The 25622-nt window shown below is 37.8% G+C and overlaps 1 protein-coding gene across 5 annotated transcripts in view; it reads left to right on the top strand.

Annotated features, from left to right (window-relative positions):
- Window positions 1–25622, top strand: part of LOC137262194 (1-phosphatidylinositol 4,5-bisphosphate phosphodiesterase delta-1-like) — a 90440-nt gene that overhangs the window by 14866 nt on the left and 49952 nt on the right. For 2 of the 5 annotated variants that reach the window (XM_067799986.1, XM_067799985.1), the window contains exon 1: window positions 16823–16910. The exons of 1 other annotated variant lie outside the window; for it this stretch is intronic. In XM_067799986.1, the coding sequence (XP_067656087.1) occupies window positions 16823–16910 (88 nt within the window). Of the gene's footprint in view, window positions 1–12055; window positions 12108–16822; window positions 16911–25394; window positions 25430–25622 lie in introns of those variants that run through there. 2 more of the 5 variants (XM_067799989.1, XM_067799988.1) reach the window with 2 other exon arrangements.

Genomic DNA, 25622 nt, shown 5'->3' with positions numbered 1-25622 from the left:
TTCACTTTCAGGTATTGTCCACTTCAGACAGATTATTTCAGAGAAAGTATCTTCAAATCAGGAGTTTGGCTTTGCGACAAGGCTCAGTACTAAATAGTGATAATGATTAGTGTCATAAAAATATATATTAGCATCTCAGCAAATATTTCACATTAAGAGAGTTGAAACCAGGAGTCTAGCTTTACCGCACGACTCAGACGGTACTCGTGGGTACTGTTGCCCTTTTAAGTATGATTGGTGCTCTTCCCATTTTCCCATGTCGGTGACGGAGCTTGCCCATATAGTGTGGGTGCTATGCCCAATAAAAATAAATAATACTCCTACAGTGGGGGCTATTCCTGTGTTGTTGACAGAGCTTGCCCATATATTGTGGGTGCTATGCCCAATAAAGAAGTATTAATAACAACCCTACTCTGACTTCAAAATTCTAAAATGCTGAATATTGCTTTGCTGTTAATGCCTTAATATTGACACATGATAAAAATGTGGTTATGGGTATCTGGACAAAAGAATATTCCTATTCTGACTTCATTCTATATCTGTATAAGTAATCAATTTTCACATGCATGAAATACAATATGGTATAGACATGAGAAGGTAGTATTGTACTGGTCTTGATCAAACATACCTGGCTGCACTTATCAACAATAACACATAATATATCCGAAATGAGTCTTTTGAAGGCAACACAGACAAGTAAGTCCTGATGAGCTGTCTTGTACACAATGTCCATCTTGAAGATGTTCATAAGGTGGCTTCTGAATGAATACACGATCTCCATGTTGATGGCCGTGGTAAGATCTCTGTGGGAGAAACGCACCTACTTTTTTGGTCTGTCATATCTTGCTGTTCCATTCTTAACTTGTAGGTTGTCCATTAGGTGGTTGCTGTATGATGCTCCATTCAAGAAGGCAGTGTTGAAGGACCATGTTCGCTTGCAGTCTCTTCATTTTGACGTAGAACTTGGGGAATCATCCTTGATTAATGGAAGGCACATAGAGAGGTTTCAAGATCGGGAATAAGCTAGAAAGTTTCTCCAGCTGGATTCAAACACCAGTTGTCGACAGGGGCCTGTGGTCATCAGCTTGTGGTAAATTAGCTCATGATTTTGATGAACATTACGTTGACGAAGACAAATGAATATGTTGATGAAGACGAATAATAATAACTAAATATCATATAGCCTGACTACATAGTTTTTGGTCTGTAGAAATATTTGGACATGGCTGTCCTGAAGTAGACACTATAACATATGTACCTCAGCATTGCTACACATGGGTAAACAGGTCAATAAATAAAAACAGAATACTTGCAAATATACATGTCCGTAAATGATTCTTTGACTGTGGTGCATATCTGCTACGTTGTCATAATTATTATATGGTGGATATTTTTTATCCATACATAGGCTGATATGGCCCCAATCTGGATCCCTCAGTATGAGACTGATTCACATCATGTACTTTGGAATCTTTTCTACATTCAGATTTCAGGCGAGTGAATTATTTTGTGGGTTAGTTAAATGTCTTGACATAGGTTTGGACACTATTTTGCACGCTGGTGTCAACCGACCAGCCCCCTCCTGGGGTCTGCCACTGTGATAATGCTGGAATTAAATAATCTTCTAGAACAGCATGGACCTCTATGAATATTAGTAAAGGCATCCAAAAAGTATGTCACTCACTATCTTATCTATTTGAGATGTTTGAATGAATGATGCATACCAGCAGTTAACGAGCATAACCTTTCTGCTTAATTTGGTTTTGTATCTTTGGTGGTTTTTATCCATGTCATGAATGCAACATATGTTATTCTTGGGATTTCACTTTCTTAGTAAAGTAAAATTCTAGTACTTTTTTGGTTGAGTCCCATCCGGGATTTGAACTCGCACGCTCTGGGCCAGGCACCTAATCACCAGCACACAAAGTCAGCTGCCTAGCCCGCTCAGCCACCACAACTTCCACAAAAATGAAAGTGAAATCCCAAATATAACATATGTTGCATTTGACCACTTTCTAAATGGTATCGTGTAATCATGTTATGAGTGTTTTTTGTACATGACTACAAGTAGTTTATAGTTTATAGAGGACAGGATTGTGAAATACTCATCAAGTGTCTTAGGCAGGACCTACTTCTACATGGATGTGCTTGGTGAGATTTAGAAAACAAATATTCACATACATGTATTTAGGTAATGTAGAAATGTAAACAACACAGGATTAATAGCTTTGTCGCTGATATGGATCAAGTTACGTACTCATGCAAGAACGAACATGACAGCCAGCTTGTTGATGGTCACTCTCAAGGTAAATGCTCTGTCTGTTTGACCACGGAAGAAGTGTGGCAACCAATCTCATAAGGGTTCCTTAGCCTATACTTATTACATTCTTTCATTATCATAATTGTTACAGTTGGTCACTCTGTAGTAAGAACATGTAATGGAAGCTGTAAGTATTTGCCCCAAGCCGCAAGCCTGACAAATATCTTGTCTGGGGTTAAATTAAACACTGCACTCAGTTGCTCCAGCTGGTCAGAATAGGTCTAGCTGTTATATTTTGTAGGAAGTATAAAATTCATAATCCTGTAGTGTTTTGTTCAACCCAGTAGATTTGACCTATGGATCATGCCCGTGGAGATCCAGGTTAGAAGTACTTCTCAGTAACCCATGCTTGTTGTAAAAGACTCACTGACTTGGACGATGTTTTTGTCGTATTCCATTTGTGTAAACTGATGCTCATGCTGTTGATCACTGGGTTGTCTGGTCCAGAAGTGATCATTTATTGTATAGCTGGAATATAGTCTGTCAAACAGACCCTGAAGCAAAAATATCCTAGAAAGGCCATGCAAGTCTAGAAAATGGGGCAAGTCTAGATTTCCATTAAATGAAGAAAGTCTTAGGCATCCTTTTCATTATATTACTTTTTTTTAAGTATAAACTTTGTTCATTTCAGAGACTAGTTGTTGGTCTAAGTGGAATATTGCTGAGTGAGGCATTCATTATACAACCAGCCAACCAACCAAGCACCCAATCTATAAACCTATTGTCCATGAAAAATAGGGAATGTCTGTAGATGTTCTGTTGACATGTAAACTGTGTTGTCTGGAAAACAGTGTTGACAGGTAAAATTTGTTTTCAGATTAAATATGTTGATAGGCTGTGTAAAATTCAACTCCAGGAAATATACTGACAGGAAAGATATTTTGACATGTTAGAAATAATGAATGCAAAAATGTCATCCTTTTTCCTTTTCGACAAACCCCACTTTCTTTCCATAGTTTGAAAATAAAAGAATTATACTGTATAGTAATTTTGTGAAACGTGTTTGTCTTACTTTTGTGATGCTATTTGCACTTTTTCCATTTGCATGCATTGCACCTGACAAGGGACAGTATTTGTGTGTGTTGGACAAACACAGCCTGTTTGTACTCATGGCTGATCCGATGGACTTTCATTGAAGCTGCGGATCACGTATTTGTTCGCTCCACATCAGTGACGTTCAGACCTACCGTAATTAATCAATATACGAAAAGCAAAATATTTGGCATTTGGTGATGTTTGCCTGTTGTAAACATGAATGATATGAACACTCTGGTTACATCTGTGGAGTGATCTTAGCGCTAGAACTTTAGAATAACAATGTTAAAGCATGGGCATCATGCTCACCTTACTGCTGAGGTCTGTTTAAGGGAGGTGCCCTTCGTCTTTGAAGATCTAGTCTCCATAATTGTGTATTATGTTTGTTTCATATTATTTCCCTAATGTCACTTGAATGACTGAGTTGAAATAATCAATGAATATATTTGAATAACTACATGTTTATGAATATATTGGAATAATCATATGTTCATGAATATATATTAGCAATCACATGTTCATAAATATATTTGAGTAATGATATGTTTGGTAGCTTTTGATACACATGGAAAAAGTTGCAAATTTTAAGTCCTAAAAAATCTTTACATGGACATGTGTAAATAATTTTTTCCTCAGTTCTTATTAGGGTAACAACAATAGGTGTGGGTTGAGGATGGGTCTGAATCTCTCTTTTAGTGGTATGATAGTGGCGCTTCTGCACAGGTAGTGTTAATTACATTATATGGTGTGTATGGAACAACATATCCACAAACACATCTGTATTGAACTTAATGAGCACAGTGAGAAGTTTGTATTCTTCGTCAGATACCATTCGAAGGATACTTGTATTGCATAATTTGTATGTATTTATACCTCTTATAGTATACTCTATATCTACCCAGAGTTTTCACACAGTTGGGGAATAAGGAATAACAAAGCTGTTCTTTTCACAGTCACTTATGAGGCACTATGCAATTTTTGTCGCTGTATATTATGCAAACCAGACTATTATCCTCCCCCGTAACTATTATTGAACAGCCATTGTGATGATGTGACCCTCCTCGAGTGAGTTGCTCCTTATTTCAAGCCTGGTTTCACACACATTACATTGCTCCACATTAAACTGTCATGAAGCCCCATCCAGACTCTGCTACTGTAACATGGCTGCATTATTCATCTTCATGATGACATAATACCTTCAGCTTACATGAGAAAAAAATGTTGGGAACATATTGTGCTATTGCAGTTGTTTTAGTGATCTGCTGGAGAAGTCTGTGAAGGCTTAATGATGTAGATAACATGTTATTCGTTAACCCTACTGTGTATTCTGTGAACGTCTTGTACAGTGTTCCCAGAAATTATTGAGAAAATCTTTGTTTTTTTCTAATGATGCTAAGATTGGAAAAAGGGCTTTCACTATGCACTAAGCATACTAAATAAGGGAGACAACTCTTGAAGGATTAGAAGGCAGCTCATTGCGTCAAGAGTTATCTCCCTTGTCTGAGCAGACGGCTTCCTGTGTTGACATGGCAGAATTTACAGCAAGAGAGAAAAGAAAGCTCATTCTAGATGATTTTAAAAGGGGTGAGGCTGATGCTAAAGTGTTAGCTTGTAGACATGGTATTCCTCTGTCTACAGTATACAGAACTTTGAAGAATATTCAAACAGGAACCGGGATAGAGCACAAAGCAGGGGCAGGTCGGCCTAGGAAATTCAGTGTTGTGGATCGCCGAAGACTTGGGCAGATTGTAAGTAGGGCCAAATTGAAAAGTGTTGAGAACATCAGAAATGAAATGATTAGCAGAGGAAGTCCTCAGGTGTGCAATGAAACAGTTAGGCAGGAATTACAGAGACATAATTGGGTGAAAAAACGTGGAATTCCCTTGCCGTTGATGAAAGATGCACAAAAGGAAAAACGTTTAAACTGGTGTCGGGCTCATGAAAATCAAGATTGGGATAATGTTTTCTTTTCGGATGAAAGTTCTGTTTGGCTTTTCCCTAATTGTGTGAAAATTTGAACCAAAGATACTGTCAAACCTATCTACCAGCGACCAAAACATAGCCCGAAGTTTCACATGTGGGGTGACATATCGGCTCGCGGAGTGACGCCATTGTGTGTTTTCACGGGAAACTTGACAAAAGAAAGATACGTTGACATTCTAAATGGTCACCTTCTTCCGACAGCACAAACATTGTATGAAGATGATTGGATTTTCCAGCATGATAATGACCCAAAACACACTGCGTGCTACACAAAACAGTGGTTGTCAGGCGAAAATGTTCAAGTTTTAGACTGGCCCAGTTACAGCCCAGACCTAAACCCAATTGAGAATGTGTGGGGAGTCATGAAGGACAGAATAAAGCAAAAGGGGACTGAGAAATATTGAAGATATGAAGGCCGAGGTGGTCCAATATTGGGATACCCTGTCACACGATTACCTACAAACTTTGATGGGTAGTGTGCCTAGGCGTATTCAGGCATGCATTGCTGAGCGAGGAGGTCTAACAAAGTACTGAAACAAGACTGAGACTGTAAAAGGATGATGTTTTAACATGTTTATGTAAGTAAACGCCAGAAGTTAATAAACGTAATGAGTTACATGACGCAACATGATTCTCAATAATTTCTGGGAATACTATAAACATGAATAATCTGTAGGGTTGTTATCAAAGATGGAAGTGTATAAAAACTTTAAACATGCCCTGTATTATGGAATGTTAGCATGTGTTATTTCTGAATGGTATATTTACACTGTTTAGGAAATGTTAAAAATCATGCAACCTTTTTCCCAATATAGATTTATCAATTAAATTGTATTCATAAAAATGAACTGTTTTAACTGAAAAATTCCCAGATTCAGAAACTCAAGAAGATGTCTGCCCAGATTCATTTCTTGATATCTTGTCAATGCATAACATTTTTTAGAAGGAGGAATATACAGTGTGACCAGAATCATTTCACAGAACAAGAATCCTATCAGAATTTGAAACTTCATAAACTGGGTGCTCTTGGTTAACAAGACACACCTTATAACACCTGGGTTCAAATCTTTTTTTAAAGGCAGCTTGCCACAGGGCAAGGGACTTCAAGAAAGTAACTTGTCTTGACTGATTTTCCACTTGCCCTGATTTTATGACACAATGTGTGATGTTAATATTTACTGGACTATTTATCGAAGAGTGATGAATTTCAAAGAACAATAGCTCTGAATAGGTATTATTGTGAAATGTAATAGCTACATTATGAGCAGATATGAAACAAAATTCAAGTTTATTTGCAGTTTGGAACCATAAGTGAAAATTATCAAGTAGTCTATGGACAAGTAAAATATCATTATTTCAATGCCTGAAATGAAAACTGACTCGTCCTGGGTGTCGGGCGCTGGGGTTTTCAGCCCCTGAACACAATTATATAGTTAAATAAATAGTTTCCTAAAACATTCCTAAAGAGGGTCACAGACATAGCTTTTGGAGAGGAAATTACTGCATTCAGTATTTCTGCAAATTTTAAAACTGAACTTTACAATTATGTCACTAGTGCATATGTAGTGAGCTGTATGTGAGGCTCCACAATGCATGAGAAGCCCACAATATTTTTACAGGTATGTTCAGTCCAACTAGGAGCTATATATGTGAGTCTAATAACACAAGAGATGAGAAGCCCACAAAATTTTGACAGGTATCTTCAGTACAACTGCAGTGTGTGTTCGTGAGAAAATTTACCAGTATATTCAAAGCCTGGCTCCTAAAGAAGAAATTATTTAAAAGCAAGCGATTAATTTCTGAGGCAGGATGAGGGATCCAAGGAAATGAAATGAAAGTTGATATGATACCGATACTGATTCAGTGAATTTACACTTAAGTGATTTTTATGTCTTTCCAAAGTTATTTCGGAATAACTAGAATGGTATATTGTTGCTGATAGAAATACTTTTGTGTTTTTCATATATGGCAGTCAGTATTGAACAGTCCCCTTGTCCTATCCACAGTCTTTATGAGGGAGTGAGTGAGTGAAAAAGTTTGGTTCTACACTGCTTTTAGCAATATTCCAGCAATATCACGGCAGGTGACATCAGAAATGGGCTTCATACAAGTGGGAAATTAAACCTGGGTCTTTAGTGTGATTAGCGAATACTTTAACCTCTAGGCTACCCCACCACCCCTAGTCTCCATAAAGATTGATGATCTTAGATTAATACTGGAGTGCTTTGTACCTAGTAACACTCAGGGATGTCTTGTGGCTGTCCACAGGTGTGCACATGATGCTCGTGTTTAAATTCATACCAATATTCCCATGATGCTGTGCCAACTCAACACTTCCTGTTATTGTTTAAGAAACATGAGTGAGCGTTTCTACACTTCACGGTAATTGCCTCCAGACAACCTACGTGAGCTCATGAGGTACACCTGAGTTAATTCCCTTGGGTTATTCTGTTTTTAATGACCTCATCTTGGTAGACGTCACAAACTTTGTAAGTAGTGCTTTAGTTGTACAGTAGTTTCATATCACAGTTGAGTTGTGCTCTTTTGGTCCAAGACATTGAGTAATTGATAAAACAAATATTGATCTTCATAGTTAGGATATTATGACTGTTCGATTCTCTAAGTCACCGCTTTTGACAAGCACCAGTTCTTCCCCAAATCTTCACTGAGATGAATTTGTTACAGTTGTGTTGTGCATGTGTACTTTTTGTTTTAATGTTTAGTGATTGACCTCATGAACACCGATCTGCATAGCAGGGATGCTGCGACATATATCACCCTTGTCATTGTTCCTGTTAGTCACCTCTAATGCCATGCACCAGTTTTAACTAGGATCTTCACTTAGATAGGGAAGACAAGCTGAAGACCAGTTCTAATCCCAGTTTGCTGAAGACACCGATCTTCACACGATGCCTATCTGAAGACAGTCAGGTGGATAATATGTACTGTTTTCATGCTCTCCACCACTACATTGCCTAGTCTGTACTTAACCATTTTATGGCCACCCTGGATTTATTTGGTATGTTGTTTCACGCCCTCAGCAATATTCCAGTCTGGACCACACAATCCAGTGATCAACAGCATGAGCATCATTCTACACAGTTTGGACAGGATGACATGCATCAACCAAGTGAGCGAGTCTGACCAATACATTAAATTGTTGTGTCTTATGACAAGCATGGGTCGTTGAAGATCAATTCCTGGATAGTAAACCTTTATAATCTCAGAAATAAGGAAATTCTTGTATTTATTTCTGTCATCCCTAACTACAGTTGTTCTGATTTTCTTAAGTAGTGTATATTCAGCATGGAGATGAATTCCATAATACGTTGTACAAGTAATAGTGTCTTGCTGCTTGTACATGCATGAATCAGAAAAAGCTCTTAAGTGTGTGTGCTTATGGTTTAACATAGACTTAAAATGACTCATACGAAATTATTTTTGATGTAATTTTCTAAATTTGTGAGGCATGAAACTATTGTAAGTACAATGCATGGATATTGCATGTAGTGGAGTCAATTTGATGAAGGTACTCGCATTTGAAAAACAGCTGCATCAGCTATGACTCATATGGAAATATTTTTGGAGTATTTTACAAGCTTGTTGAGTCAAATATCCAGTGTGTAACACCCTGGTGCTCACCTGTAAAATGTTAGTGTTTGTGCATGTTGTGTGTGTTATGTACATTTAATCTGCTCATGAACTCGAAAATAAGAAAGGTACAAACATCTGAACTAATGGGGGATGCCATTAAATAGTTTCTTCAGAATGTGCGTGCTTTAATGAAATTAAAACTGTGCCCTTGTTGGACTCTTGTTGGTTAAAACCATTTTCTTACAGGTGTGATAATATTACATGATATGTGATAATATTACGTACCTGGACTGGAACAATGTGAAAGATGACCAGAGAAATGAATATTGAGCCTCTGTTGACAGACTTGAGGCAGGACACTGGAATGCACTACACAAATATAGCGTCCAATGGTAGAGCTAAGTCATATCAGTGTTTAACAGGTATTGTGTGAAGGTGAAAGAGTTGCTTGAAGCTCTCCTACAATCTGCACAGTGTTGTACAGAATCACTTGGTTGAACCCAGATCATGATGATACACTGGGATTGGTTACATGCAACGTTTTTAGTTTGCCGTTGCATGTGAAGTCGTAATGCCATCAGTAAGCCCAAGCTTGTTTGCCATGTACAGTGAGTGAGTATAGATATATACTGCACTCGGCAATATTCCCGTTTTATGGAGGCGGTCTGTAAATAATCAAGTTGGGACCAGACAATATAGTGATTGAAGTACTCAACTTTGGTTATGATGACATGTTAATCATCAAGCTTTGGTTTCATATTAAGATGTGGATTTACATAAAACCTTGTTATTTGTTATACAGTGTCTGCGGTAGGTTTTGTACGAGTGCATGCAGAAATGAAATCATAAATATGCAGTCCAATTCTTTTGTGTGTGAAATTTTCATTGAAATCCTGAATCATGTTAAATTGTATTGTTTGTCTTGCAGTTTTAAGGTACTTTTTAAAATTACGTAGGTCAGAATCTATGCGTCCAAAACACGTCCAAAATATTTCTATTAGTTAGTGGTTCTATTAGTTTTTTATGTAAAAAACGCAGGTTTCTGCGTTAATGCGAACACTTGCATTTATATATAATGATGTTTCCCCCAAACATTATTTCTGTCCTTGTCACAGAATCTAGCCATATACAGACAAAATGGTCATTATTATCTCAAATATGTTTTTGATTTGTTTAAATCTCACATTCCTGCCTTAGTGATCCATCATTTCTCTGTTCAGTTGTAGTATAGTTTGTAATATGTACAATGTTCTGTGGTTAGAGCTTGAACCAACTGTGTACAATTGAGATGTTTGATCTTAAAGGTTTCATCGTACTCCATGCTCTAAGTATGGAACTGTTAAAGCTTTTCTTACACCCGTTTCCTCACTCGCTCACTCACTCACTCACTCACTCACTCACTCACTCACTCACTCACTCACTCACTCACTCACTCACTCACTCACTCACTCACTCACTCACTCACTCACTCCACATAGTCAGGAACTATCAGTCCATGCATGGTGTTGTGGACAGAGGATGTAATGTCTCCTGATTCAGGAGGAGACCAGAATCTGGGATGGTAATCAGGTGATATGTGCCTTGGGAATTAGCATGGAGCCATCGGTAGTTCCTGACCCAGTGTTACATCCCCACAGGAAATCAGGTCAATTAAACTTACTATAATCTGATCTATGCCAGTTTTATCATCTCTGGAGGTTGTTAATTGCATCAAAGTCTTAAGAAAGCTGTTAAAGTATTTATAGCTCACAGTACCACAAGCTATACATGGCTATAGCAGAGGTGGCATTTCAGTTCTCACAGTAATGTGTGTGGATACCTTTCAGTGGAAGAATGACCAAATTACTCTTCATCACTTCTGGTAATCCTCTGTCATTCTTTAGTCACATAGTATACTTCAGTGTTACCAGTATGTTTCTTATCTAGGTGGGGTGCTGGCATTACTTAGTGGTTAAAGCATTTACTTATCAAACTCAAGACTTGGGTTCAATTCCCAACATGGGTGCAATATGTAAAGCACATTTCTTCATTTCAAAGGTGTCCTTCACTGTGATATTGCTAGAATATTGCTAAAAAGTGTAGAACTGAACTCACTTACTCAGTGATAGCCTCAAGAATGCTTCTAAGTTTGGTGGAATCCATCGCCAGCAGATCTATATATGGTGAAAGCAGATGCTTTTGCGAGGAAATCACCTGTCATTACTGCAGTGCTCAGGGTCCCTGGTGTCCTACAGTGTGTGTCATGGCACAGGACACAGAAGTATATCCTGTTTAAAGATAAATGTCAACAAACAAAAATTGAAATCCAAATGTAGTGTTCATGTTGGAGCTCAGTAAGTTTATAAGCTGTTAATCAGGGTATTTTTTGCAGATGTCCAAGACTGTTTGTCCAACAGATCAGTTTAATCTCCTCTTAAAAAGTGCAAATTCAATGAATTCGTTTGGTGCAGTAGCCTAGTGGTGCAGGCATTTGCTCAACAGGCTGAACACCTCGGTTCTCCTTATGGGTACAGTGTGTGAAGCCCATGTCTTGTGTCCCCCACCCCCCCTGTAGACACAAGTACAGATTCATGTTTTGTTCTGAGCTTCCTTAGAGGTAGATAGACTAGAACAAGTTTCTAAGGTAGACATTACTGATTGGTAGTTTCTGAAAAATAATAAATAACAGACTAAGGTCCTTGAACCTTTACTGACTGATTATCGAGACATGTATCTTCAAAGGTTAGAATTACTATACATCCATGTGCTCAGTATGCAAGGCTAGGAGTTAGACTACAGATCTTCATCCAAACAATTTCTTAAAATATGATGGCAAGCTGCAGGAAAATGTGTCAGCCAAATAAATCTCAACATTTTCCAAAATCATCCATCATGGCTGTACAGTAATGTCCTGAATATGAAACAGAAATCTAAACTAGCCTGACATCTCAGATCCCAGATGACATCAGCCTGAAGTTGCCCCAAGGAGGAGCAGGTCAACAGGCCCAAGACTACGACCTTTAACGCTTCAGGAGGATGATACGACCATAACCTCACTGTTGGATATACACAGACCTGACCATGTGTGAAACACATCAGTAGGGGGCCAAGTTTTCTGCAGATTGCAGATTGTTGCTGTGTTGTTGTTTTGGAGGTTCATCGGGCCATGAAACAACTGAATCCTTGTATTACTGAAGTAAGTGTTCGCTTCAGTTCAGCTCTGCTGTGGGGAGAGAAAAATGCCATGCTGTTAAGTCATTTATCACATAGTTTCAGCTATGATGGAGCTTTTGTTGATTCTAGCACTCTCCTGAAACAGTGCATTGTGAGTGAATATTGTTTAATGCTGAGTCAGCAGTATTTTAGCTTATCTTAGCAGTTTGTACACATTTGAACATGAAACACAGTGAGTGTACTGTACTGTACTGTACTGTAAACAGTTTGGTGGAGTAACCTAGTGGTGCAGGCATTTGCTCGACAGGCTGAGGACCTCGGTTCTCCTCATGGGTACAGTGTCTGAAACCCATGTCTGGTGTCCTCCCCCTGCTGTCATATTGCTGTAATACTGCTAAAAGCTGCAGCAACCAAACTGACTAATTTGTTAACAAACTAAAAAATACAGATATGTGGCGCATAAGTGTCGGCTCTAGACTCAAGTACAGTTGAACGTGAAACACAATGTAAGTGTACTGTAAACAGTTGAACAAGAAACACAATGTGTACTGTAAACAGTTGAACAAGAAACACAATGTATGTGTACTGTAAACAGTTGAACATGAAACACAATGTGTGTACTGTAAACAGTTGAACAAGAAACACAATGTGTGTACTGTACTGTAAACAGGTTCATCATGTTTGTCTGTATAAATATTTCAGCTTGTTTCAGCAGCTTTCTGTATAAATAAATCTGTATAATCGAGCCTAGACCGGACAATCCAGGGATCAACATCATGAGCATCGATATACGCATTTGGGATACGATGACATATGTCAACCAAGTCAGGGAGCTTGACCATGACATCCAGTTAGTTGCCGCTTATGACAAGCATGCATTGGTTGCTGAAGATCAGTTTTAATTCAGATCTTTGCTGGTGTCGGGATAAAGTAGTGTTGTACATCACCATGATGTGTGTAGCACGGATTGATGAAATGTTGGGTGAGAAACACCTTGTGGCATAAATTTCTCCTTTATCATGATTAGCTGAATATAACAAACAAGTGGACAAAGTCATGAGCATCACGCAGTGTGATTTATGACTTACAGCAGGCCTGTAACCTGGATCCTGACAACCTGAGTAGTTTAGCTGCCTGTTAACAAGGGGTGAGGTGATAGCCCATCGTGACAGAGTCCCAGGTTTGATTCTACACATTGCTGTCAGAGGGGTAACCTAGTGGTAAGGTGTTTGTTCGAAATGCTGAAGGTCTGGCTTCAATTCCATACAATGTATTTCTGGTGGTTCCCACCATGATATTCCTGGAATGTTGATGAAAGCAGCGTAAAATTGAATTTACTCACTTACTGTCCACACTGAGTCAGTGTGTGAAGTATATTTCTGGTGTTCATTGCTGCGATATTTCTGGAATATTTGTAAAAAAGACATAAAGCCCAGCTTACTTACTCTCTGCCTACAATGATACAATGTGTGAAGCTCATTTCTGGTGTCCTCTGGCTTGGCCATATTGCAAATACTGTTTAAACTGCAGTAACAATATACTCACACAAGTGAAAGACAAGTCATTCTAGTGACACATTCAAACCCAGGTTCTTACAAGATCTGCACTTTCTTGTTCGTATAGATATGAAACACAGCCTTTTGTAGTTATTTTCATTTACTTCATGGTTTATTTTTCATGAGTATCGATTTCTGAACATTTCCATTGCGGATTCATGTTTGCACACTTTATCTACTCGTACAGACAGAATTTCAAACTGTTGATCAATGTGTTAGTGTCTGCCAAGCCATTTTATCACGGGGCCTGAATAGTTAAAGGTACAAGATATGGATCGTATGTTTACATAGAGCTGAGAGCACTCAGTGCATTACACTTCCAATGTGTTGTCAATCCGTGTCTACTGGAGACTGCAGGCGGTGTTTACATATGTAGACTCTGACATGGGGAATAACAGACTCACCACTTACGTGTCAAGATGTTTTAAGGCCTTCCTAGTATGTTTGATAATGTACAGGGGCATAGGCTTAGTGGTTAAAGTGCTCACTCATCAGACTGCTGGCCTTGGTTCAATTCCCCACATGGAAACAGTGTGTGACTCCCATTTCTTGTGTTTCCTGCTGTGATATTGCAGGAATTTTGCTAAAGCAGTGTAAAAGCCTCTCTCAAACAACATCAGTTATCTCCATGAAGATGGTTTCATGTACTTTTTATAGTCAGACCTCTTGATTCACTTTTTTATGAGCTGAAAAAGTTCTAAGAATGATGTTAAGTGATAAACAAAATCACACCCTCAAGTCTGTTTATTATCAAATTTATCAAGACTCGTTAATAAAATTTAAAAACTCAGCAAGCTTTGGAGTTTTATGTTTTACCTATTTTGACATATTCTTTATGCTGAAAGACACATATTACATTATCTTTATAGCTGTCTAGCAGGGTGGTGCGGCCTGGGTTCAAATCCCCGCATGAGTACAATGTGTGATATTGCTAGAATATTTCAAATAGCGGCATAAAACTTAACTCACTCGCTCACTTATAGCCATGTTGAACACTGTATTGCACTTAAAAAACTTCCTTTCCAGCCGCCGTGTTGTTGTAGGTGGTAACAAAGAAAGCAGTGCAAAGCTGGCCAAATAGGCCTACATTCCACATAATGGATCAGTTAGCTCGCCATCAATATCCAGGAAGTGCATTTCTTGGATAGTGGTGTATTTACCTGCACAGCTTCACATTCTTCATGCACAGTCTGACATTGTTCATAATAGGTTTGAAATGTGATGTACAGCTGAAATGCTTCTGATTGTAGCAGATATAATCTTCTCAAAGTCCCAGAATTATTTTTTCCTCATTATTTTCCCTACTGTCTTTGCCCCCCACCCTTCAGTGCTAAAGGCCTGAATGAAGCCAGTCTAGATTTCAGAATTTCTTGGCTTACTGTCTCAACTATACACATTCAGGGACTATTACTGATACCAACCTCTACTACTCTTTTGTAGTTTGCTACGAATTAGCCTCAAACAATGCCAGTACAATTGCACTAGAATTTCTATGTAATTTGATGACAATTCATTACAATTTGGATGTAGAGACAAGAACTTATAGGTTCTTTGTTTGAATACATTTTTGGACTTCACTTACTGTCCATTCATCAAATTTAATAACATATTTGAACTGCAATCATTGCAAGTAACAAACACAATTTTAGCGAAATTGAAATCTGAAAGCTGATTTCAATACTTTTGTGATTTGGCCAACTTGTGTATTGGCCGAAAATGAATTATTGAACCATGTGACTGTTTCTTCCGTTTGATTGTACGAAACTGCTATGTGAAATTAAACCTTCTCTCTAGATAGGTGTCATGTTATCATTATCAGAATCCATCATGATTTTAAGTATTTAGTTGAAAACTAATTTATGGTCAAAGCACTAAATTTGTTCCTTGAAACTACTATTTGCAACTCTTGGTTTGTCATGTTTGGACTAAGCATTAGTCTTTAATTACATGTGTGTATTTCACTATGTCGTATAGTCTTCTATGATGCTTCTCAGGTATTTATATGTTTGATCATTGCCAGCTCATGGTATGGTCGTCATGCATTGACTGTATACCTTGTCGAACCACAAGCTAATTGTTTTGACAACAACTTACCATATGTGTCCAACTATGCTATGCACAAGCATTTCTTATCTACATGGCCTTGAACTTGAGGTGTAAGTAACCCTGCACAGCTGGTTGACCTTTCATCCTCCTGGCAGCATTGCACAGTTTCCATAAAGCCTTTTGTGCAGTCAATGAAAACCACAAGTTTCTCTTAACACAAATATAAAATTCAGTAGTGCATAACTCCATACAGTGACATACAGTCCACTATAACACAGGTATTTCATAGTATAATGACTTTGTACTCCATACTGTTAAAGATTAACACTGAGACTTTGACCTATCAGTGAGCAGGGGCTCGGTCAGCTATATCTGTCTCATTTCAAAGGAGCATGTGTGTCTGTTATTTTGTGTAGTCTCTTATAGAAAAGTAGCAAAACAGTTCAAACCTCAGAGTTTGCCTGTCAGGTGGTTGACCAGCAACTCATGTCTACTGACTTGTGAGGCTAGATATAGGCTGTATTGAGGCTTGTATTATCTACCCAGACGGTGGATAAATTTAGGATAGTGAATCATATCAAATCTTGATAGCAGGATATATGCACTGAATTAAGGGTTGTGCGGGGTTTATTCCCAGGATGTGCCGTTCCTTGTGATTAATCTGTTGGTTCCTGTGATTAATCTGCTGGTACCTGACAGTGCCGTTACCTGTGAGTAATCTGCTGGTACCTGTGATGGACAGAACTATTACCTGTGATGAAACTGTTGTTACAGAGACTGTGGAGTGAAAGCAACAGGTTGATGTGTCATATCGATATATAAGATACAAGTCCTTCAGCTCCGCTGTTATCAGTTACAGTCATTCATAAGAGTGTCACAGAGTTGTTTTCAAGTTTATATTTGACGCTAGTGTGAATGTGTTGTTCAAGAAAGTCATTGTTGTGATGCTGATGAATTCCATATCAGGAAATATGATTATCAGTATTGACTGATAACAGATTTGAGAACAGTGAAAGCGTGTATGATTTATCCACGGCTGAATCTGAAAGCTGAGTGTCACTGATTACAGATTGTTATAGGTCAAACCGGATTTCAAGTGTCATTTCTGATTTGAATCAAGTGTGTATCATTCGTCATGGATTATTTATGCGGGACCCGACGTCGCCGACCTTCCGATGACGATGTTGTTGGAGAATGGTTTGTTCTAGGATCACTCGTTCCAAGTGAGTATCCTGGATAACACAATCATTTTTTAAGTGACAAAGGTGAAAAGAAAACCATTTTATTACATCTGCAATTCGTACATGTGCTTAGATGAGCTGGTGGTGACTTTGAATCCATGCTGGGCCAGATTGTGACCCATGGTTTGTCATTGCCCTACCTCACCTGGATTCTGTTCCATCTTGTAGGGGCAGTGGAGTAGCCTTGTGGTTAAAGTGTTTGCTCGTGGCACTGAAGGACTGGTTTCAATTTTCCACATGGTTGAAGTGCCTACATGACGCCCATGTCTGTGGTCCCCCACCATTATATTTTTGGAATATTGCTAAACTAAACCTCGCTCACTCACTTCATCTTGTACTTGTAACTCCAATTCTTTAAGATTGATTAGAAATATAGAAGTCTCTGAAATGAAAACATTTTAAGCTAAACAAGAAAACCACCTCCAAGAACAACTGTGGTTGAGTGATGAAACAGAAAGTAGCCTAGACTGATAAATAGTCTCTGAAATGAACATATTTTACAGAAAAAATGCTGATAGTGAAAAAAATACAGCATAATGAAAAGGATCCTTGAGGCAGACTTGCCACGTTAGACTTGCCGCATTAGACTTGCCACGGCAGACTTGCCACATTAGACTTACCACGGCAGACTTGCCGCGTTAGACTTGCCACGTTAGACCTGCCATGTTAGACTTGCTTGGATATATTTGTTTCAGGGTCTGTATGACAGACTAAAAGTAGCCAAGAGAGTTTGTTCATTTTCAAACTGCTGTAATCCAGACCTGCCGAATATTTTAGAGCTCTATAATATTTGTGTGTCTTAGGTTGGAGAAACACTGCCCTGAGACAGTTGTAGTGCAGAGATTGTTTAGGGAATGATGCCTTGTACGTGAAACCAAACTAATTAGTGTCTGAATAAACCTGGTGCAGGGTTACCTCTCTTAGCTGTGTTGGGACCAGGGAGTTCTTGGTTCAAATCCCTGATTTCACTAGAGTGATACAGGTTCTGCATCGTCCTGATGTGATATAAGCGAACTATTGTTCAAAACAGCATTAAACCCTCTTAAAAAGTAAAGATTATGCTATTCAGTAACCAAAGGTATACCATGTACTGTAGGGCCTACATCATGAGACTGTAGACGGATGACATCCCTCATGTTCCCAGACCAGCAGTTGCATGTAGACTGACTGGGCAGCTCTTAGCCAGAGGATCTGCTTTTGTGAATTGGATTAACTAAATTGAAACTTGATGTAAAATGTTACATTACCATTCAATAAACAGATGCATCAATGATAATTGTTGCTGAAACCATAAAATAGATAGATGCATCAGTGATAATTGTTGCTGAAACCATAAAATACACAGATGCATCAATGATAATTGTTGCTGAAACCATAAAATACACAGATGCATCAATGATAATTGTTATTTAACCACGAAATGCACAGATGCATCAATTCTGTATGTTATTATACAATGAAATACACAGATACATCAATCATATGTGTTATTACACCATGATATTAACTGATGCATCAATTACGGATGTTAATATAGGCTAAAATATACACAGATGCATCCATTACGGATGTTGATATAGGCTAAAATATACACAGATGCATCCATTACGGATGTTAATATAGGCTAAAATATACACAGATGCATCCATTACGGATGTTAATATAGGCTAAAATATACACAGATGCATCCATTACGGATGTTAATATAGGCTAAAATATACACAGATGCATCAATTATGCATGTTAATATAGGCTAAAATATACACAGATGCATCCATTACGGATGTTAATATAGGCTAAAATATACACAGATGCATCAATTATGCATGTTAATATAGGCTAAAATATACACAGATGCATCCATTACGGATGTTAATATCGGCTAAAATATACACAGATGCATCCATTACGGATGTTAATATAGGCTAAAATATACACAGATGCATCCATTACGGATGTTAATATAGGCTAAAATATACACAGATGCATCAATTATGCATGTTAATATAGGCTAAAATATACACAGATGCATCAATTATGCATGTTAATATAGGCTAAAATATACACAGATGCATCCATTACGCATGTTAATATCGGCTAAAATATACACAGATGCATCCATTACGGATGTTAATATAGGCTAAAATATACACAGATGCATCCATTACGGATGTTAATATAGGCTAAAATATACACAGATGCATCCATTACGGATGTTAATATAGGCTAAAATATACACAGATGCATCAATTATGCATGTTAATATAGGCTAAAATATACACAGATGCATCAATTACGCATGTTAATATAGGCTAAAATATACACAGATGCATCAATTATGCATGTTAATATAGGCTAAAATATACACAGATGCATCCATTACGGATGTTAATATAGGCTAAAATATACACAGATGCATCAATTATGCATGTTAATATAGGCTAAAATATACACAGATGCATCAATTATGCATGTTAATATAGGCTAAAATATACACAGATGCATCCATTACGCATGTTAATATAGGCTAAAATATACACAGATGCATCAATTATGCATGTTAATATAGGCTAAAATATACACAGATGCATCAATTATGCATGTTAATATAGGCTAAAATATACACAGATGCATGCATTACGGATGTTAATATAGGCTAAAATATACACAGATGCATCAATTACGGATGTTAATATAGGCTAAAATATACACAGATGCATCCATTACGGATGTTAATATAGGCTAAAATATACACAGATGCATCCATTACGGATGTTAATATAGGCTAAAATATACACAGATGCATCAATTATGCATGTTAATATAGGCTAAAATATACACAGATGCATCCATTACGCATGTTAATATAGGCTAAAATATACACAGATGCATCCATTACGGATGTTAATATAGGCTAAAATATACACAGATGCATCCATTACGGATGTTAATATAGGCTAAAATATACACAGATGCATCAATTATGCATGTTAATATAGGCTAAAATATACACAGATGCATCCATTACGGATGTTAATATAGGCTAAAATATACACAGATGCATCAATTATGCATGTTAATATAGGCTAAAATATACACAGATGCATCAATTACGCATGTTAATATAGGCTAAAATATACACAGATGCATCAATTATGCATGTTAATATAGGCTAAAATATACACAGATGCATCAATTACGCATGTTAATATAGGCTAAAATATACACAGATGCATCAATTATGCATGTTAATATAGGCTAAAATATACACAGATGCATCAATTATGCATGTTAATATAGGCTAAAATATACACAGATGCATCCATTACGGATGTTAATATAGGCTAAAATATACACAGATGCATCAATTACGCATGTTAATATAGGCTAAAATATACACAGATGCATCAATTACGCATGTTAATATAGGCTAAAATATACACAGATGCATCAATTACGCATGTTAATATAGGCTAAAATATACACAGATGCATCCATTACGGATGTTAATATAGGCTAAAATATACACAGATGCATCAATTATGCATGTTAATATAGGCTAAAATATACACAGATGCATCAATTATGCATGTTAATATAGGCTAAAATATACACAGATGCATCAATTACGCATGTTAATATAGGCTAAAATATACACAGATGCATCAATTACGCATGTTAATATAGGCTAAAATATACACAGATGCATCAATTATGCATGTTAATATAGGCTAAAATATACACAGATGCATCAATTATGCATGTTAATATAGGCTAAAATATACACATGCACCAATCCTAATTGTTATTAAATCATCATATAAACAGGTGCATCCTTACTTTTGTTAGCTGGCATGAGGTAGCCAGGAAGTAGTTAAGTGGTAGCCTTGTTTTACTTGGGACACTATGAACCCATTTAGATTCCTTATAAGGTTACGATGTCCTAAGACTGTTCCAGGATCATTGGCTTTACCTGAGTCATTAACAAAGCATCAAATCCTCAGCATTCCCTTCAAGGACAGACTTGCTTGATAAAGATGTTAGTACCTACACTGACATGCCGTACTCATTGCAATAAAGAAGGTAAATATTCATAGAACTTGGTTTTCCAGCATCTTTACAACTTCTGAAATGCCACATAAGACATACTGACTGTTTAATGATCAAACAGTAAATATCATGGTTCAGCTCGATGTGTTTCAGAAAATGTTTAACAGCGTGAGCAAGCCTAGCTGAAGCGAGCACCAGATGCAGAAGACTTAGAATGTTTTTATTGCTAATGCAGGATGGTCCAGTCTCCTCTGATGAGGGAAACGTGGCGGATATGAACATAATTGAAAAACCACATACATGTGTGCATGTCAAGATGAATTTTGCTTTACTGTGACTTGATGTAACAGCCTGCATATTTTTGTCTCCGTTTTCAGAAAAATTAGAAATATAACTCAATTACTTGTGTCCAGCAGAGGTGATAGATGAACTGCGTTCACACTTCAGTATCTGTTGACTTTATATGTACGCACATGCTGCCTGGGGATGTGTATTGATTTTGAATTGTTGAAGCACACCTGGTTGCACTTGCAACAATGTAGGTTGTTGTTGTATAGCTAAGTGTCTAACTTTGATGTCACTTTGGTGTATTATAATTGAATTGTGAATTTTATGAATTTCTGAAAAGGGTTTGAAAGACAGGTCTTGAAATATGAGTGTTAGAACTAGCCTTGAGTTAGTGTTATAAGGAGATTCATATGTTGGGGGTGGTCTCAAAAGTTCTTCTGGTAGTAGAGCATGTGTACTGTATTGAATTTATCGTGTTGAGTATGTTAGTGAAGAGTAAGGATAGCAAATGGATAAGTGTTTATTGTGGATATGATTTCAGAAAGGTGAATTAATTGGTTAATTAGTTTCAAGACTGATCAGTAACAGAGTATGTGGCATATTTTGGGGAATTTCTCCGGAGTTACAGTTCTTGGCTGTACCAGGATCCGTTGATCTTGGACTTGAATCCCAGAGTTGCCTTGACTTTGACTGTTGGACTGTTGCTCTTGGCTTCATCTACTGTGAGGGGCAGTGGGGTAGCCTAGTGGTCAATGTGAAGTCCCGGGTTTGATTCTCCACATGTATACAATGTGAAAAGACCATTTCTGGTGTCTCCAGTTGTGATATTGCTGGAATATTGCTAAAAGCACCATAAAAACTGATACTCACACACTCATCTGCTGTGAAGAGTCATCTTATGATATATTCCAGCTATTAATCTTACATTCACCTGGCTATGCAACATTCTGTTCACTGTGTTATACAGAGTTATATCCACACTCTTATTTCACTCTGAAAATGTATATATTCACCCAGATATTCTGTTCCTCATGTATATTTATTTGGGAACCGGATCCTATATCCCATGCCCTTTCTGCATGTGTGCAGCTGCATAACATAAACATTATCTCAGACAGTTTGAACAAGGCTAAAATTCATGGTCACAATTTGCTACATGTCAAGCTGGAATATTTATGGTGTGGTTGTGATATGTTGAATACCTTGTTGGCTCACAGTGCTGTTGACAATGAGGTGTTCTTGCAGAAGCTTGTCCATGGACCATGACAGCAGGTGTCTTACCGAGGATTCTGACAAAACCACTTATCATAGTAAGTACTTCACGGAAAAATCTTCAAGAGGGTCCAGACAGGAGGACCACTAGTAGCAGTGAGTCAAATTATGGGCCTTTATTTCCATTTTTGTGAACAGGTTTTTCTCATCATATTTAGTCAATGCACAGTGGAACTTTGTCTAAAGTGTGAATTGTCTTGATCAGAATGCAGATGTCTTTCTGTCTGGGGGAAACATTGGGAAAACTTGTTTTGCTTTTGTTTTGTTCTGCTTTTGTTTTGTTGATTTGTGTAATTCATATTGTGCAAGGAACTCTTGACTGTTTTGTCTGATTGTGAACAAGAGTCAAGTTATGTTTTGTGCTAAGCAGACTATACCCCATAGAGACCCTCTTGCAAGGTCACCAGAGAGGGTCAGTTGTTTGGGGTGCTATAACTCTGTTTATAATGTCCATGACAGGTCAGACAGACATGATCATACTGGTTACAGTGCTGTCCTGGTTGTGTTACTGATAACCTCCAACCCACTCAATTACACTTAAAAGTGCTTTCCAGGTTTCAAGGTTTCCAGGTTTCCATGGTTTCCAGGTCCATATCAATGCTTATTGTAAATGTCTGAACCAGGATTCACTTCAGGCATTGTTGATGTGATATAACTGAAGTACTGCGATAGCAAAACTCCCAAGTCCTCAAAGTGGATCTGGCATGACCCCTTGGGGTCTGTATTGGACTTGGCTGCCAACCCCACCCGTCCCCACCCCACCCCCAGCTGTTGTGCATCTCTCAGTCATACTACTGTACCTTTCTGCAAAACACTAAATGTTACTAGCAACTCATAATTTTCTCAGGAATCTCTAAACTGAATTGGGCTCCGGGGCCCCGTTTCACAAAACTCTCGTAAGCCTAAGGTCTCGTAACTTTTCCCGTAGCCTTTGCACCCCCCATCTTACAGTATGCCAGGTACAAATGCTACGAGAAAAGTTACGAGACCTTAGGCTTACGAGAGTTTTGTGAAACGGGGCCCTGTTCATATAAAAATGGAGTTTGTGGTTCAGGGCTTGCAGATTTTGTTGGTGTGGACAGAATGTTGATAAGAATGATATTTGTTAAAGCGGATGGTACTATTAATCCTATAGAAAGTGGACTTCAAAGTGGTGTCTCACACAGTCTAGGAGTGTGTTTAGTCATGATATGACTTTATTTAAACACCCGAGATGGCATATGGCAGAATAAACACAGTCTGCCCACTGTGTCCCGACATGCATTAAGTAGAATATGTGAATGGTGAAATGGTCAGGCTGACATATTTCTGAATGAAATACAGAAGAAAAGAAGTTGGTGCAAATAAGATATATCCTTGACTCTATAAATGCGTGTGTTCATGCATGTGTTTTGCATGTGTGCGTCTGTGAGCATGTCTTGTGTCTACCTTGTGTGCATGTCTGGATTAACCTCTCTTCAGTTCAGTCACTCATTGTATGTTTATCATTTGAAAGACCCACAGAAAGTCTTAAGCTTAAACTGCCTACGAATGACATGACATTTTAGGGTTACAATCTTATCTGTGCGCCATTAATACTTCAAACCAAACTCACTGAGTCTTAGTACAGAGGAGTATTCTTCATACGTTTTTATAGGAAGTACAAAATATTTCACCGTTTAACACTGATGTAACAGACCTATTTCCGTTTCACAGGAAAACCTTAGGCCATTTCATTTTATGTAATCATTTTATGGTTGTGACAAGTCTCTAGGGTAAAATTGATAGTTTAAATGATAAGTTCTACAAAATAATAAATAGCACACTGGGGTCCACTAATGAAAAGTATCACTGCCATGAGTTTACTTTTGTGTGGAGGAAAGCAGGTAAGAGTTGTCTGCCCTTGGTTATACAGCCAGAAAATTTACTGAAGCATTGGGTTGCTACAGATGTGGGACTGGGCACATCACACTGTTTATTATTTAGTTTAACATAATTTAGTTTTACTAATCTACTGTGTAGTTTAACAGATGACACTTCCGTATGATAGGAAGTAATATTTCTCTAAACACATTTTAAAGGATTTGTCATTAATTAATTTTTTAATTCTTTGTTAACTAATAGATTAACTGATAGCTACAACAGCTGTTGTACCAACTACTGTTTATAGTGTAGTCTTATTTTTGTGTCAATTGTCAGAGATTTTACATCATGTCATATTATACATGTACCTTTAGACCCTTCACCAAGTTCTGGGCTGAGTCTTGAAATATTTCTAGGTTCAGTTTCTGTGATTATTTCTCTGTTTCATAATTCTTGTCATGGGCTAAGGAGCCCTACTTTATTTTTCTAATTTATCAACATTGTTTATAAATTATAGAATAGATGCTTGTCGTAAGAGGTAGCTTACAGGATCGGGTGGTCAGACTCACTGACCTGGTTGGCAGGTATGATCCAACTGCATAGATCGATGCTTATGAAGAGGGTCACTGGATTGTTTGATCCAAACTCAGATATTTACAGCCTGCTGCCATATAACTGGAATATTGCCAAGTAGGGTGTTAGCAACAAAGAACAGAGAACTGTGTCATTTCAAGTATTGGGAATTGTTGTACCGTGATGACAAGATGGCATGATAGCTTACGGCCTGTGTTGCTGTGTTCAGTTGTTGAGGTATTGCAGCTTAGACAGTTGGACATTCATGGTACAAGTTGGACACCTGTTGATTTGCGGACATTTCTCAGTTAAGCTGGGAATAGAATCTTATTTGATTTATTGTTGACCAAATCAAATCTGCTGAGGAAGGATGGAAGAGGGACATATTGGCTGTCGTAATATCATGGAAGCAGCGGTGCATGTGTTGTTGATGATGAGGAAGTTCCCTTCTGGCAGAATCATGAACAGGCTGGAAGGTACTGCAGATAATTATAAACATACTTGGAAAATTACTCAGATGTCAATTGTCCAATGTTTTGATACAGTACAGTGACGTGTCATGTGTGAAGGTTGCTGGTTAAAATATGTCCCTTCTTGGGTTGGCATTTTAAAAGTTGGTAAGTACAGCATTAAGAAACTTTACAACAACTTCTTTTATTTCATTGTAAT

The sequence above is a fragment of the Haliotis asinina genome, chromosome 14, assembly GCF_037392515.1.
Source record: "Haliotis asinina isolate JCU_RB_2024 chromosome 14, JCU_Hal_asi_v2, whole genome shotgun sequence".
Lineage (NCBI taxonomy): Eukaryota > Metazoa > Mollusca > Gastropoda > Lepetellida > Haliotidae > Haliotis > Haliotis asinina.
The sequence above is the reverse complement of the archived record's forward strand: the minus strand, read 5'-3'. Positions and strand labels throughout refer to the sequence as shown.